Source organism: Theobroma cacao, chromosome 1, assembly GCF_000208745.1.
Source record: "Theobroma cacao cultivar B97-61/B2 chromosome 1, Criollo_cocoa_genome_V2, whole genome shotgun sequence".
Classification (NCBI taxonomy): domain Eukaryota; kingdom Viridiplantae; phylum Streptophyta; class Magnoliopsida; order Malvales; family Malvaceae; genus Theobroma; species Theobroma cacao.
In genome coordinates, this window is record NC_030850.1 from 31,160,043 (window position 1) to 31,175,918 (window position 15,876).

General features: G+C 37.3%; 3 protein-coding genes across 6 annotated transcripts; 2 read left to right on the forward strand and 1 right to left on the reverse strand.

Moving 5' to 3' along the window:
* On the forward strand, positions 407-9,277 carry LOC18613547 (ABC transporter C family member 4). Of its 3 annotated transcripts, none has more exons than XM_007050835.2 (12): positions 407-507; positions 1,420-3,605; positions 3,981-4,301; positions 4,881-4,967; positions 5,074-5,703; positions 5,902-6,066; positions 6,529-6,823; positions 7,336-7,550; positions 7,715-8,020; positions 8,206-8,269; positions 8,354-8,593; positions 8,790-9,247. In XM_007050835.2, exons 2-12 carry the CDS (start codon positions 1,500-1,502, stop codon positions 8,888-8,890), a joined length of 4,530 nt encoding a protein of 1,509 aa, XP_007050897.2. In that variant the 5' UTR covers positions 407-507; positions 1,420-1,499; the 3' UTR covers positions 8,891-9,247. The 3 variants fall into 3 exon arrangements, with proteins under 3 accessions (XP_007050897.2, XP_007050899.2, XP_017981678.1); XM_007050837.2 differs by having other exon boundaries at positions 420-646; positions 8,790-9,277; XM_018126189.1 differs by lacking the exon at positions 407-507 and adding an exon at positions 1,012-1,162.
* LOC18613548 lies at positions 9,902-11,156 on the forward strand. Its single transcript, XM_007050839.2, has 3 exons — positions 9,902-10,329; positions 10,604-10,725; positions 10,814-11,156. The coding sequence occupies exons 1-3, from the start codon at positions 9,987-9,989 to the stop codon at positions 10,928-10,930; spliced, it is 582 nt and encodes a 193-aa protein (XP_007050901.1). The 5' UTR covers positions 9,902-9,986; the 3' UTR covers positions 10,931-11,156.
* LOC18613549 (probable E3 ubiquitin-protein ligase BAH1-like 1) lies at positions 11,391-14,799 on the reverse strand. Of its 2 annotated transcripts, XM_018114019.1 has the most exons (7): positions 14,628-14,719; positions 14,300-14,413; positions 13,644-13,888; positions 13,280-13,534; positions 12,586-12,723; positions 11,875-11,933; positions 11,406-11,659 (listed from the first exon to the last, which is right to left on the reverse strand). In XM_018114019.1, exons 2-7 carry the CDS (start codon positions 14,316-14,318, stop codon positions 11,554-11,556), a joined length of 822 nt encoding a protein of 273 aa, XP_017969508.1. In that variant the 5' UTR covers positions 14,319-14,413; positions 14,628-14,719; the 3' UTR covers positions 11,406-11,553. The 2 variants fall into 2 exon arrangements, with proteins under 2 accessions (XP_007050902.1, XP_017969508.1); XM_007050840.2 differs by lacking the exon at positions 14,300-14,413 and having other exon boundaries at positions 11,391-11,659; positions 14,628-14,799.

Consider the following 15,876-nt stretch of genomic DNA (forward strand, 5'->3'; position numbering starts at 1 on the left):
TATGATCACCGTGGGATTTAATGCTTAACATGGACCAATCCCCAATAAAACCCGCTCACTAAGACCATCGTCACTCCTCCCTGGCTACCTCCGTCCAACTCAGGCAAATTCCATCTGGGAAGTGACGCCACGCGCTTGGCGACGCACGTGGGGCTAGAAAACCGAAATACCAGTCTAATAAATAATATGCAGCCAAAAGGCTGAACACAGTAAAAATAAAAATAATTAAAAGTCAGGACCAAAGGTCAGCATCTGTCAGCACTGAATAGCGATTAGCCTATATGTCGACGACTTATATGGGAGGCCAACGTTGATTTTTGTCCAGTGAAATAAAAACTTTAATTCGGGTAGTAATGCCAAATTGTCAACAAAAGGCCAGCGAATAAAACAGCTAAATCTCTGCTCTTTTCTCGTTTTATAGACATTCGGTTTTCTTATGTGCAAACGTGCTTTGGTTTCTGTGAAAGAATCTTTGTGCGCCTTTGAAACCTGTGGAACGGATGTCAAGTAAGTACTTGGCCAGGTTGGATGTCTTTTTGTAGTTTCACGGTGCAAATTCTCCGAACTCTCTTCTGAAGCTCGCAGCAACGTTCAGTTTGGCTTTTCTTTTTTATTCTTTGTTTCTTTTGGTGAAACTGTGTTCCAGGTTTGGTTCTATGGTTCTTCTTTGTTTTGCATGCTACTGTTTTGTGATCATTTTGGTCCGATTTGGATTGGTTTCTTCCTTTTCCATAAAAGTTTTATCGCTTTTCATTGCTTTTAATGGGATTTATTACTTACTTTTATTTCACTGGTTTTCATTGATTTCTTTTTAAAGAAAACCCTTTTTTTTAACCTTTCTTCATTTTTTTTTATTGACATGACTCTTTATCAAATTACTCTCTTAGTTGTATTTTTCCTTTAATTCATCTCAACAGTGTGTTCCGTATTTATTATTATTTTTTTCAGAGCAAGGAATCTGTCTTCGTAGTCGATATATTTATTTTTCTGTTGACTATAGCCGCTTCAAAGTTTTTAGACTTCGTGGGCCTTAGAGCTCCGGTCACTCGTTCATCGTAGAGACCAGGCTACTGCTGTGTCCCTCTCGTTCCTACCTTTCCCTTCTGCCTTTTTCTTTCTAGCCTCACGTTAAAGTTCATTGTGAATGCTTAAAAGCTTGAAGGTACTTCTCCAGACTCTCGTTTTCCATCCAGTGAAGCAAAAAATTGGAGTTGATTTGATGTTTTGCTTCCATTTTCCCTGTCAAGCTCTTTTTGGCAAATATTGTAGGATTTAGCCTTTTTAGGACTTAACTTGATCACCATCACCTTTTCCTTCTTGAACCTTTTCACTGCCTTCTTCTTGTCTTATCTTTTTGGATCATATTCCTTTATTACGGTATTACATGTTACATAGTAATATGTTGGTGTATTTGTACAGGGAATGGAAGGAAATATATTGATTGGAATCGAGTTCTAGAAGGGTGATTTTTGTCGACTTTCACGTCAAATTGAGTGAGCATGTCTTCCGCTACTTGGATTACTTCGCTTTCCTGTTCAACCTCTGTGATTCAATCCTCCAGGGAGACATCCATTCCTGTTGTATTCCAATGGCTGAGATTCATCTTCCTCTCTCCATGTCCTCAGAGAGCTCTTTTCTCTGCTGTGGATCTCTTGTTCTTGCTCACTCTACTTTGCTTTGCGGTTCACAAGCTCTATTCTAGATTCGCAGGCAACAGCCATGGCAGCTCTGACATCGACAAGCCTCTGATAAGAACCAACAGGGCCCTTCCCAGAACTACCATGTGGTTCAAACTATCTTGGATTGTAACGGTTGTCCTGGCGCTTTGTTATACTATAATCTGCATCCTTACATTTCGTAGAAGTAGCCAGAACCCATTGAAACAATTTGATGGAATATTTTGGCTGGTTCAAGCCATAACTCATGCGGTTATTGCAATCTTAATCATTCATGAGAAGAGATTTGAGGCTGTTAACCACCCTCTCTCTCTCCGAATTTATTGGATTGCGAATTTTATCATCATTTCATTGTTTACAGCTTCTGGGATCATTCGTATGGTGTCTGTTGAAACAAATCAGGATCAGAATTTGAGGTTGGATGATATAGTTTCGCTGATTTCTTTTCCATTATCAGTTCTTCTTCTTGTTGTTGCTATTAGAGGGTCAACTGGTATAACAGTGACCAGGGAACCCGAAGCAGCAATGGATGAAGAAGAAACCAAGTCGTATGAACCGCTTTTGAGCAAATCCAAAGTGAGTGGCTTTGCTTCAGCTTCTGTAATATCAAAGGCCTTTTGGCTCTGGATGAATCCTTTGTTAAGAAAAGGGTATAAATCCCCTCTCAAGATAGATGAAGTTCCAAGTCTTTCACCAGAACATAGGGCCGAGAAGATGTCAAAGCTGTTTGAAGTGAATTGGCCTAAACCTCACGAAAAATCCGAGCACCCTGTTCGAACTACATTGCTACGGTGCTTTTGGAAGGAAATTGCCTTCACTGCATTCCTTGCAATCGTGCGGCTCTGCGTTATGTATGTTGGTCCTGTTCTAATCCAAAGTTTTGTCGATTACACTGCAGGGAAAAGAAGCTCTGCTTATGAAGGATATTACCTTATATTGATTCTCCTTGCTGCTAAGTTTGTCGAAGTGTTGAGCACTCACCAATTTAACTTCAACTCTCAAAAACTTGGAATGCTCATTCGCTGCACTCTTATTACTTCTTTATACAAGAAAGGATTGAAATTAACCTGCTCTGCTCGTCAGGCTCATGGGGTTGGACAGATTGTGAATTACATGGCTGTTGATGCTCAACAGCTCTCTGATATGATGTTACAGCTCCATTCTATTTGGTTGACTCCTTTGCAAGTTGCTGTTGCCTTGGTGCTTTTGTTCAGGTACCTTGGTGCTTCAGTGGTCACAGCTGTGCTTGGACTTCTAGGTGTTCTTGTCTTTGTAATAATGGGAACCAGAAGGAACAACCGTTTTCAATTCAACGTGATGAAGAATCGTGACTTGAGAATGAAGGCAACAAATGAAATGCTTAATTACATGCGGGTTATCAAGTTCCAGGCGTGGGAAGAACACTTTAATAAAAGAATCCAATCTTTCCGTGAAACAGAGTTTGGATGGCTAAGCAAATTCTTGTATTCAATCTCTGGGAATGTCATAGTAATGTGGTCAACACCATTACTGATATCAACCCTCACATTTGGGACCGCACTTTTATTAGGAGTGAGACTTGATGCAGGGGTAGTGTTCACAACAACAACTATCTTTAAGATCTTGCAGGAGCCCATAAGGGCCTTCCCACAGTCCATGATCTCACTTTCACAAGCAATGATATCATTGGGGAGATTAGATACTTTCATGATGAGCAAGGAATTGGTAGATTCATCAGTGGAGAGACAGGAGGGCTGTGATGATGGAATTGCTGTAGAAGTTAAGAATGGAGCATTTAGCTGGGATGATGAAAATGGAGAGGAGGTTCTGAAAAAGATTAATTTAGAGGTCAAGAAAGGGGAGCTTACCGCTATAGTTGGGACTGTGGGATCTGGAAAGTCTTCTCTTCTGGCTTCAATTCTTGGTGAGATGCACAAAATAACAGGAAAGGTATGAAGTCTGAGAAGGAATCTGTGTCTTTGCTTTCTTCATTTATCTATGCATTGTGCTTAGATTTTGTTGATCAAAATGTTTGCATTTCATGATAGTTGGTTGTACATGCATTTTTTTTTTCCTAATACCAAGGTTAGTTCTTAATGGGATTTGGTTAATTTATGTATTTTTGTCATTTTGCCCTAAAATAGCTTCTAGTATTCATATTGGAATATTAAGGGGACCAATTCATTTATTTTTGTGGTCTTCTGATAGTTAGACATCTTAAATTTCACTCAGTTCTTGATTGTTTAAGATGCAATAACACCGCAAAAACAATGCAATAGACTGATGAATGATTGTTAAATAAAATTCTTGCTGTTTCCACAACAGGTTAAGCTTTGTGGGACAACTGCATATGTAGCTCAAACATCTTGGATTCAGAATGGGACAATTCAAGAGAACATCCTATTTGGTTTGCCAATGAACAGGGAGAAATACAGGGAAGTTATAAGGGTTTGTTGTTTGGAGAAAGACTTGGAAATGATGGAGTTTGGTGATCAGACTGAAATTGGAGAACGTGGAATTAACCTCAGTGGTGGCCAGAAGCAAAGAGTACAACTTGCCAGAGCTGTTTACCAGGATTGTGACATCTACCTTCTTGATGATGTCTTTAGTGCTGTCGATGCTCATACAGGGACAGACATATTTAAGGTGACATTATTATCTGGTCCTTTACAAGCTTTGCAATTCTTGAAAAGAAATGATGCATCCTTTGATTATATAAGTTCTCAGAAATGTACTAGCTAGCTTGTTATATAAAAGCATAATCTGCATATTATTAACAGATAATGAGTGGAAATGATATATCAATATGCTAAATCTCAATTCTTAATATCTTGAGAACAATGGTAAATCATGTGAAATTCAATTAAAGGCAATATACCTATTCCAAATAGATGAGAAAGTCTTTTTTTTTTTGGAAAAAAAAGCAGTCTTTCTTGGTTCCAAGTGTTACTGCCAATAAACATTTCTTGTTCTTCTTTGAGTGATGTTTAGGAATGCTTAAATTTGTTGCCATATTACCCATATGCCTGAAGCTGCTAATATGATTTCCATAGATAAGTCCCATATCTGCTTCAGATTAGCTTATCAGAAAGTTATATTTGATAATAAAATAGGAAGTCAAGTTATTTAGTACTTCAATATAATGCATATATGAGAAAATTACAAGAATAGGAAGTAGTTGCTTATGAAATCTTGCTATATTTATTTTATCTGCTTTATCTGCAGGAATGTGTGAGAGGAGCTCTCAAAGATAAGACTATTTTGCTTGTAACCCATCAAGTAGACTTCTTGCATAATGTTGATCTGATCTTGGTAAGTGGACATGTATCAATCTGTTTTCTGGAAAAGTCACAAGCACGCATGTGTATTCATGTACAAGAATATCTATGTTTCTAAAAAATTCATGTGTAAATTCCAGGTGATGCGAGATGGGATGATAGTACAATCCGGAAAGTATAATAGTTTACTAGACTCTGGCATGGATTTTGGAGCTCTAGTAGCTGCACATGAAACAGCCATGGAACTTGTAGAACCAGGCAGCACCATGACTGGTGAAAATTCCCCCAAAACATCAAAATCTGCTCTGGGTGATTTCAACCTTGGGGGTGCAAATGGTCAAAATAGGTCTCAAGACCACCCAAAAACTGACAATGGGGATTCTAGGCTAATCAAAGATGAAGAGAGGGAAACTGGTAAAGTCAGCTTGCATGTGTATAAAATGTACTGCACTGAGGCTTTTGGCTGGTGGGGAGTAGCAGCAGCATTGTTATTTTCTCTGTCATGGCAAGGTTCTCTAATGGCTGGTGATTATTGGCTGTCATATGAAACATCAGCTGAACGTGCAATTTTGTTCAACCCTTCACGATTCATTTCTGTTTATGCCATCATAGCAGCTGTGTCAGTTGTGCTGATTGTGTTCAGAGCCTTTTTTGTTACACTTATGGGGCTCAAGACAGCCCAAATCTTTTTCAGGCATATTCTCCAAAGCATCTTGCACGCCCCTATGTCCTTTTTTGATACCACACCTTCAGGAAGAATTTTAAGTCGGGTAGGGTTTCAAAGGGTGAACTGTGGTACTTTCTCATCACAGCATACCTGTATATGCATATTCTTACTATCTTTTCTATTTTATTGCCCAAAAAATGAAAGTGAAAGGAAATGAGTGGAGTCATATTTCCAAGAAACAAGTGATTAGAATGGTATGGTATCTTAGGACTGACAGATTCCTTCTTTCTTTAATCCACAGGCATCAACTGATCAGACCAATGTTGATATCTTCATCCCATTCATTATGGGGATTACTATTGCTATGTACATTACGCTTCTCAGTATCTTCATTATCACATGTCAATATGCTTGGCCCACAATATTCTTGATAATTCCACTTGCTTGGCTGAATTACTGGTATCGGGTACGGCTCTTACATTTCACATACTTTTCAGCATTTGTCACTTTGTTTATTACAATCTAACATCTTATAGGACAAAGATCATGAAATAAGCAATTATGACTGCACCAATTGCAGATTTAAAGAATTCTTTGTCCTATCCTAAGTGGATGTGTCTAGCCAGGCATGTTATTAGTCGTTCTAAATGGTCTCTACTGCAAATGTCAACCATCTATTCTCTTCAAGTGTTGACCAAATGTTATCCGACCATGTTCTCATTCACCAAAATAGGTTAAATGTTCCATAAAAAAAAGGGTTAAATGTTGACCTCTTGCTTGCAGATTTTCGTGCTTTATATTTGGAACAGCAGTTAGTTTATCCACTTATGTCGTAGTTGACCTATTAATGGGTGTCAAAACCTGATTTCTGCATCACGAGAGATTATAGAAGGTCCATTTGATGATATTTATTTCTCTTGAATTGCAGGGATACTACCTTGCGTCATCTCGTGAATTAACTCGCCTTGACTCAATCACTAAAGCTCCTGTCATTCATCACTTCTCTGAAAGCATCTCTGGAGTTATGACAATTCGTGCATTTAGAAAGGAGGATGAGTTTTGTCAGGAAAATGTCAACAGAGTTAATTCCAATTTACGCCTGGATTTCCACAATAATGGATCCAATGAGTGGTTGGGCTTCCGTTTGGAACTTATTGGGAGTGTAGTCCTCTGCCTTTCTACCATGTTTATGATCTTGTTACCTAGCAGCATCGTAAAGCCAGGTAATTGTATGCTGCAATCATAGTTCCACAGAGCAGATCTCTTAATGATTTCCATGTGAAACCACAAAGCATTTGATCACTTGAATATATGTCATTTTTCCTGATACTAAGCTGTACAGTGAAGCAGCTGAATGCACACTACTTTGTAACATTTATGCAACAAAGCTTTTTGAATTTTACTATCTGAAGCACTTGGTTTGTGATCATTTGTTGATATTGTATGCCTTACTCAGTCAAAGGCCATCAAAAGATCATCAATTTGATACTCATTATTAGGGTATGGTTTAAATTCTTTATCGTATGATATTTTCTGGTTAAATTACGTTTCTACAATCAATATTGTCATGTCTAACAGATGGTCCATTAGCCTAGTGAAATCAAGAATAAAAGTTTCTAGTTAGGTCAGACCTCATCTTAAAAGGAGGCTTACATGTAAAATAATGTCAACTAGTGCCATCAAAGATCTTTTATAATATTTCTGGTAGAAACTTGACTTATTTTGCACATTGCAGAAAACGTTGGGTTATCTCTCTCATATGGGTTGTCTCTCAATAGTGTGTTGTTCTGGGCCATATATCTGAGCTGCTTTGTGGAAAATAGGATGGTTTCCGTTGAAAGAATAAAGCAGTTTTCAAATATTCAGCCAGAAGCAGCATGGCATATTGAAGACCGTCTTCCCCCTCCAAATTGGCCTGCCCATGGCAATGTTGAGCTCAAAGACGTGCAGGTAACTGGCTTTTAGACCATCCTGGCTATAACTTCTTACAGACTTTCTGCTAAAATGGAATAAAAGAATATACTACAATACCCTTAAGCATATTGCTGAAGACCTGCATATCCAGTGATTTTATAGGACTGAAGTAATGCTGATATTTTGATTTTGGCAAACAGGTTAGATACCGTCCAAGCACTCCTCTTGTGCTTAAGGGCATTACTCTGAGCATTAAAGGGGGTGAGAAGATTGGCATTGTTGGTCGGACAGGGAGTGGGAAGTCAACTTTAATCCAAGTTTTCTTTAGATTGGTTGAACCAACAGGAGGGAGAATAATAATTGATGGTATAGATATCTGCATGCTAGGACTGCATGATCTTAGGTCACGCTTTGGGATCATTCCTCAAGAACCTGTCCTTTTTGAAGGAACTGTGAGAAGCAACATTGATCCGGTAGGACAGTTTTCAGATGAAGAGATATGGAAGGTAAACTTTGTTATCTCAACAGCAACAATACCATTTGGGGTCAGATATATGGATGCCAAAAATCAAACATTCTTTCTATCTTTTTGATAGTTGTTGTTCCAATTTGTCTTTCCTGTTTCCCCTCACCCAGATGCATATTAGTAGAAGTTGTTTCCACTCAATGGAAGTTTTAATTATTTTTGCAGAGCCTTGAGCGCTGCCAACTTAAAGAAGTGGTGGCTTCAAAACCTGATAAACTCGATTCTTTAGGTAAGTTATTCTCAATTTTTGCCAAGTGCATTCAGTGGAATAGTGCCTGAGAATTACCAAAATCCTTTCCTTTTGATTTTTCAGTGGTTGATAATGGCGACAATTGGAGTGTGGGGCAGAGGCAGCTTCTGTGCTTGGGGAGGGTTATGCTAAAGCACAGCAGGCTTTTGTTCATGGACGAGGCAACCGCATCGGTTGATTCACAAACTGATGCCGTAATCCAAAGGATCATCAGAGAGGACTTTGCAGCCTGCACAATTATCAGTATTGCTCACAGAATACCCACAGTCATGGACTGTGATCGGGTTTTAGTTGTAGATGCAGGTTTGCGCTTCTTTCTGTTACTTTTTCACCCCGCGGGTCATTGGCATAAGCATGACAAGCTTCATTTGGCTCTAATTTGTTCTGAAAGGGAAATTCTCCTCGGAATGAATTAGACTTCAACCCAAGCATTTATTGGTACAACTTGTGTCACGAATTTTATAGCTAATGCTACTGTTTTTGTCCTTTAACAACACAGGAAGGGCAAAAGAATTTGACAAACCGTCACGCTTGCTGGAGAGGCCAACACTGTTTGCAGCACTGGTTCAGGAATATGCCAACCGCTCAGCTGGACTATAAGCCAAGAATCTGCTCTCTTGCATCTCTTGCTGCTAACGTCAATAAATCTTCTGGAGGACCTGTACTCAAAGATTTTGCTGCTGGCTGATTGGATTGGTGACAAATTAGTGTGATGTACCAAAAGTAAAAGAACCTAGCGTACCTTGATATAGTAGGATTATGTTTCTGAAACTCGAAGAATTTGCTATTTACAATCAAAATGTAACAAGATGTAACTTTATATCTTAGGCAATACGATCATGTAGTTCTTTAGTATGCTACTTTTTCTTACTCCTTTTTTATAGGTTTCTTCTCTATATTAGATTATTGATCTTTTGTCAGTGAATGAAACTATTGCTAAACAAAAACTTCTAGCGATTGCGTCTCAAGGGTTATGCTTTCCCTGTTTCATTTAGAAATGAACTTTATAGTTTTTTACAAATGAATAATAGTATATTTAGAGTTAGTGATTTATTAAATTCCGTACAGCTCATAATCATAAGATTTTAATTAATTCTGTAAATTTTTTATTTGATACATGGAATTCCCAAATGCTAGTGAGTAGTGGTATTATTTTCTTGATTCATGATGATGAAAAAAAAAGAAAAGCAGAATTTTATAATTGCGGATAACAACCGAAATTCAGGTAGAGTGTTTTAAATTTTTTTTTAATTATTTAAAAAATTAAAAATAAATTTTTATTTTTTTATTACTTATAATCAATTTTTTTTATTTTTATTTGAGTTAAATAAACTATTATTACTAACTGTCATTAGTCAAAATGAGTGATGTATTATTTGATTGAAAAAAAAATTTTGATTGAATTAAGTAAAAAACATTAAAATTTCTTTAATTTTTTTTAACAGTTGAAGAATTATTTTAAATATTAGACGTGAAATAAATATAAGATTATTTTACTAATTAGAGGCCTCTGTCTTTCTTCCATTCTTAAGAAGCCCAACTTCCTCTTTTAAGGTACGCGTGAGCCCAAACCAAGAACCCCACCATTTCCCTTCCCGCCATGAAACGACATCGTTAAGAGTGAAACACTGATGTCAAAACCCAAGCCAAAACCCTAGCCAACGATTCGCAGAGAGAGAGAAGCAAGGGCGATCCAATGGGGAGGTCGAGAAGGAAATACAAGCAATCTCGTGCGAAGGTGCAAGTGGGTCTCCCGAGAAAAAACCCTCACGTCTTCAAACCATCCTTCACTCTCCCTCCAAAGCTCCGCTCCCTCGTCGAGGTCGAGGATGCCCGCTCCAAGTGGGACGACAAAGCCAGCGTCATCCAGAACTACAAGTCCTTCGGCGTCGTTTCTAACCCCAATTTCCTCGGCGTCCGTTCTCGTACTTCTCATATCGTCGAGAGCGATTCCCTTCAAGTCCCTCATCCTCCGCCTTATGATAAATCCGCCGATGAGGTCGAACCAATTGACTCCGGCAGCGATCTCGAAGAAGATGGTCAGTTTTGCCCCCTCACTTGTCTACTGTTTTTGCCTTTCAATTTTGAGGCCTATTTAGGTTTGAGTATTTGGGTAAAAAAAAAAAAAACCCATGAATTCAGTACTATTATGAAACCATAAGTTTTTGGCAATTGCTTGTAGAAATTTCGCTTTATAAAACTTCATTGTCCTTTTAGGACAATAATGTAAAAAAACTAGAAGGTTGCATTACCTTTTTGCTTGTTTCTCTCTCGGACTGTTTTATTGACATGCTGTATCTTTTGCCTTCATAGACTTAAAAACAGCACTAGGGAAGAAGCGAAGAGATGGAAAAAGCACACATTTACAGCCCTTGACCACTATGCAACGTCTTCATATTGGCTTGCTGATTGAGAAATATGGCGATGACTACCAGGTTGGATGGTGTTTCTTTCCTATATTTGAAGTCGTAATAGTAATTTTTATGATGGTAGTCTTCCTAATCGACGCTTTTATTTTTACAGGCAATGTTCATGGATACAAAATTAAACAAGATGCAGCATTCGGTCGCGACTCTGGAGAAATTATGCAAGAGATATCATATGTTTGGACATAAAAATCCTTTGATATTACCTAACTGAGAATGTCTCGTTTTGCATCATGCCAATCTCTCAGGACACCGAGATTGCAAAAGTAAAAAAAAAAAAGAAAGAAAGAGAAGAGAGGATAGTTTTGCCCTTTTTTTCATTTCTAGTTCGAAGTTGTATGGATCGGCAGTGATCCTTGTAGCCTCCCTCAACTTTCAATTTGGATTATTGTATTCTCATCTTGGCAAGGAAGTAAAGTTACTGATTATTTATTTGAAGAGTTCGTTGGTAAGGTGCCCTGCTTTGACTTCTTAAGTGCATATCTATCGAGTTGTTAGTTGAGATGAAATTGGTGAACCGCCAAATTCAATTGGAAAGGAATGTGAAAACGATCCAAATGACATCCATTGAACTCCCTAGTTTTCACTTAATTCATTTCCACATTCCACTTGTGAGGTAATCCTCAGATTCATGCATATCATAGAGAATAGTCTCATGTCGACGAACATTCAGAGACTGCAAGCAGAAATACGTCATGTCAATAGCTTAGACACCTGGTATTAAATGTTCATTCGAAGAATATGTAGATTTACAATAGGAAATAGAACACTTGGAATACATACGAGTAAAAATAAAAACATATACAGATTTACACCCGGAAAGAAACAGCTGCCTAATCAGGCGCCAATGAATGCCCGACACTGGGATTCCCAGTGTTCCTTTGCCTGCCGAACTCTCTCCACTCTTTCTGTCTTAAGTCGCTGCTCCCAGTATTCATGACAGCTGCTCAAAAAATGCAAGATCCGAGTAAGAACCTGGAAATGGGTTCAAAAGCACTAGTAGAGGGGCAACACATAATGATACATATTCATTTGTCACTCTTCCCACACGCAACTTCCCCCTTCCACAGATAAATATTTTGTGAAAAAATGAAACAAGGAACCTAGTTAAGAAACCATTGTTCCGATTAAAGAAAGAAGGAAGCTAGAGGAACATACCTTCTCCTTAATAATATACTAAGCTCATCCAAATGCACAGCACCTTCATAAACTCCTGCCTGAAGTCAGAACAAAGATAAATTACAAAAATGAAGAATAATTACTTCTGATGGTAATAATGTTGAACATGCTTCTCAAGGTTCAGGGTGCTAATTGCTGCTCAGTGCGTTATCAATACAAAGAGATGATATACTCGTCAGTTGTCACTCAAGAAACTTGGGAATAGGGATGACAACAGAGAGGAGATTTTTGATCCTAGTCATTTCCTATACCTGTGAATGGCATATGAGTAAATAAGCAGAAGTATGACACGGCCTCGCACGCAAGTGCTTTCTAAACATACTCACAAGAATCTCTTTTCATCTCAAATGACAAGAAAGAGGTAGAGGGGCTATGGAAACCTCATTATTAGTTCATTTATTATAGATTGTACAATCACATACAGAAACTTTGGCTTGGTAGTGTTAAAATCAGCTTCAGAAACTGCAATAAATTCTTGATGGACAGTAGTTGTTCTAGCATCATATGTGATTACAGAATAAATATAGCTTTTAGTCTACACAAAAACGTTCACTTTATGAGATTGGAATGCATCCATGCATTAGACTACATGCTTCTCTGTTATGTAAAGAAAGGCCCTTTATCCAAAGAATGAACGAAGACAGAAAGGCAAGTTAGCGCAGAAACTAATTATGGAACGTAGACACTCACCTCTCGACATAGAGGACATTTTTCTTTTGGCTCCGCTGCTTTTAGTCCATCAACAATAGTCACGGAAGCAGCTGAACAAGCACACATGTAGCAGAATATATGCCCACAAGTGAGGGATACTGGATCAAATACTGTATCCTGTTACATTGACGAAGAAAAAGAAATGCCTTGAATCAGTGAAGAGAGCTATGAAGCATCCAAATAAGATAATTTCTTCTATTAAACTCTCCTTTAACTTTTATGGATGCTGTTGAAATGCCAAGAAAATGCTTTCCATATGTTCCTAGATAGCATTCCATTATGATTTAATGATTTTGATGTCGAAGGGTTTTTACTATTTCAAAGTCCAACTAAAATCCAGAATCCTATATCATGGAGTGAAAACATCAGATCTCTTTTCTAAAACCAAAGCTCTACCTCAGCCTGAATGTGTGTAAAAACTCCAATTAGCGACTACTAAGTTTAGCAAGTTTTATAATGTAAAATATTTCTATACCGTTTATTTTCTTCTAGTAATACATTTTTTGACAAATCTTTCAGTTAGAAAACTGTAAAATCATATTCTAAAACTCACTTTTGTAATTCCCGGTGATGTGCTTTTCTAAACTTTGTTTGGGAGCAAATTATTTTGGTGATTAATAGAGAGATGGTACACAAAGTGTCCCTCTATAAGAGCTGAAATCTTGCTACTTACCAAACATATAGAGCAAGTCAAGTCAATGTCAAGCTTGACAGAATCAAAAAGTTCACAAGACAGGGATGGTTTGCCATCATTAAATGTGAGGTAGCAGCCCTCAAACAATGCAGGGGTCTTCCTTGATTTGACCTTGGTTTCCCTCAAATTGATATGGAAAGCCATAAGCTCACATAGCCATGGTGATTGAAGGATTTCCATGTGCATACTTTGTGCTTGTGACCTGAAGGCTTGCCCTTGTTTGGAGTAATGAACCTGCATTCCATTTGAAAGCACATAAACTTAAGCAGAACTAGAATAGAATCTTTTCCACCACACCGGATTACCATAAAAGTGCACATTCTCCACAGTAAAATAAACATACCTTATCATATTTCTTCAGTATTTTTCGAATTGCAATAGCATTAATCAATGCATAGGTTACCAGGTCCTTCCCTTCTTCAATCAAGGCAACATGGCTTCCTTGCAGCTTGCCTTTGAACCAAATGAAGTACTTCCTGAAGCCAGAAGCCAGATGTAGCTCAAGCAATTTCTGTGCGCGCTCATTGAAGCAGCCTACTACATCAGACATTTCCTTGAGAAGGGAAGGGAAGAAGGTCCCGTCGCACACTGGCAAATTAATTTCCATTAGGAAGGGAGTAGGTCATAAGTGTATACAGATGAGAACAAAAGGTTTAAAGAACAGTACGAAACAGTCTCACAGACATACATGCGTAAGGTTCAAGTAACAACTTATTTTTTGTTCAATATCACTATATCAGATTATAGACAAAGCAGATAAATCAGAAATGAATAGCTTCCGCAGGCCTAAGAACCTTTCTTCTTTGCATTTTTCTTTACCCTAAGGACTCCACTTTCAAATCACCAAATTTAAAGCGCAAAGAAAGATCCAGATCAAAAAAAGAAGGAAAAATCTAGAAGGGAATAACAAAAGATAAAAAGTATCAAACTGTAAAAGATAAAGATGACAGTACTATCATGAACCTGTTTACTTCGTCTAATAAATCAATTACTACTTACCACCATTAACTCCAACCATGGTATAACTGCTAATAACATAGCGTTGCCAAGGACTCAAGGCTGCATCTTCTCCATAGAATCAATTTATATTGCTTAAATCATGGGTAGCTGTCACTATTACCCACAAGAAAACATGCAAATATATTAAAGATGCACATAAATATAACTAAGGCCGGCCAGCATTATCACCTTCTGGATTGAAGAACGGCAAAAGAAGACAAGAACGAAAAGAACCCAGAAAACAAAAAGGAATATTTAACCAGAAAAATCATCCAAAAAAGGAAAGGAAAAAAAAAAAGGTGTTCCATAAACACTTTTGTCTCAATACCTGGGCAATGCTGGGGACAAGTTTGGATGGCAAGAACCCCATTAACGTCATTCTTGGATTGAAAATCCCTCCTACACTTCTTCAAAATCTTCTTAAGCTTCTTGAAACCAACCCCAGGTAGTTTCTTCTCTTGTCCTTGCACGTACTCCTGATATTTCTTGCAGAACTTCATCGGTTAATTATAATTATCCTTAAAATACCAAACCAGTACAAATTTTTGCCGCTGGTTATTTCAATCGACTAACGTAGATAGAAAAGAAAAAGACTGCAACGCCAATCTAAGAAGACATGAAACTGATGATTGAGTAGTTCTAGTTTTTATCTCATCTTTTAGCAGCTTCTTCTGTCTCTGTTTTCTTTAAAATGCAAAGGCAAACGTATTTAATGGGCAGCAGGGGATGGTGACACAGTGTGAATATGACGGGGGAAACAGTCAACTTTCTCGGAAATCTCTCGATTACTTCATGCGAAAGTTTCGTTTCGTACCGCGTAGATAATCAAGTGCTATGCTACTTCGTTTTTACCAATTTCGCTAATACGATATAAATCCTTACGCCCTTTCTCCTGACAGAGCTGATAAAATTAACTCAAATTAAATAATTCTTTTTAAAACTTTGAGCTTGAACTCAATCATATTTAATTTAATTAAAAAAGTTAAAAATTTAAATCCATAAAGATCTTGATTCAAAACAATCTCAATTTAAAATTAATTAAAGGGCTCGTTTATCATTTCATTTAATTATACTTCCAATTAATTCATATATATTTTTGGAAACCTTTATTCCCCTTATCATAATCATTGTCCCTTATTCTAAAATCATCTTTCCTTTCAATCTGTCATGCTCTGCAAGTAGTCACATGGTTCATGCTTAAAAGTACTTTATCAATCATCAATGGTGTAATTTTGACATCGTATTTCTCAGCAAAAAAAATTAATTAAAATTATTATCTTCTTTAATTATTTCACCTCTACAATTGAATAATCAATTTTTTAACTTCGTTTAAGTACGCCCTCAAGCATGTTCCTCCCTTCATTTTCAACATATATAATTTTTTTTATCAAACATTATTTATTTGTGATGAATTTTAACATATAAATTTATTTTAATTTATCATAAACTCTTTGCCAAGATTTTTTATTCAATACATCATATTTAATATTAGGAGTAAGAGATAAAACAACTGGTACTTACCTCTTTTGTCTAGTACTTCAATGATAGTACTTTGTCACCTATTTGTTATGAAAAAT

What these genes read in the sequence shown, in the direction of transcription:
- LOC18613549 (XM_007050840.2), bottom strand. Translation starts at nt 14,799, where the DNA reads ATGAAGTTCTGCAAGAAATATCAGGAGTACGTGCAAGGACAAGAGAAG. An exon ending in TTGTCCCCAGCATTGCCCAG is followed by an intron (nt 13,889 to 14,627) that starts GTATTGAGACAA and finishes TTAATTTGCCAG; the next exon opens with TGTGCGACGGGACCTTCTTC. An exon ending in AGTATATTATTAAGGAGAAG is followed by an intron (nt 11,660 to 11,874) that starts GTATGTTCCTCT and finishes TTTTTTGAGCAG; the next exon opens with CTGTCATGAATACTGGGAGC.
- LOC18613547 (XM_007050835.2), top strand. Translation starts at nt 1,500, where the DNA reads ATGTCTTCCGCTACTTGGATTACTTCGCTTTCCTGTTCAACCTCTGTG. An exon ending in CAGATGAAGAGATATGGAAG is followed by an intron (nt 8,021 to 8,205) that starts GTAAACTTTGTT and finishes TTATTTTTGCAG; the next exon opens with AGCCTTGAGCGCTGCCAACT. An exon ending in GGTTTTAGTTGTAGATGCAG is followed by an intron (nt 8,594 to 8,789) that starts GTTTGCGCTTCT and finishes TTAACAACACAG; the next exon opens with GAAGGGCAAAAGAATTTGAC.
- LOC18613548 (XM_007050839.2), top strand. Translation starts at nt 9,987, where the DNA reads ATGGGGAGGTCGAGAAGGAAATACAAGCAATCTCGTGCGAAGGTGCAA. An exon ending in CAGCGATCTCGAAGAAGATG is followed by an intron (nt 10,330 to 10,603) that starts GTCAGTTTTGCC and finishes TTGCCTTCATAG; the next exon opens with ACTTAAAAACAGCACTAGGG. An exon ending in AATATGGCGATGACTACCAG is followed by an intron (nt 10,726 to 10,813) that starts GTTGGATGGTGT and finishes TTATTTTTACAG; the next exon opens with GCAATGTTCATGGATACAAA.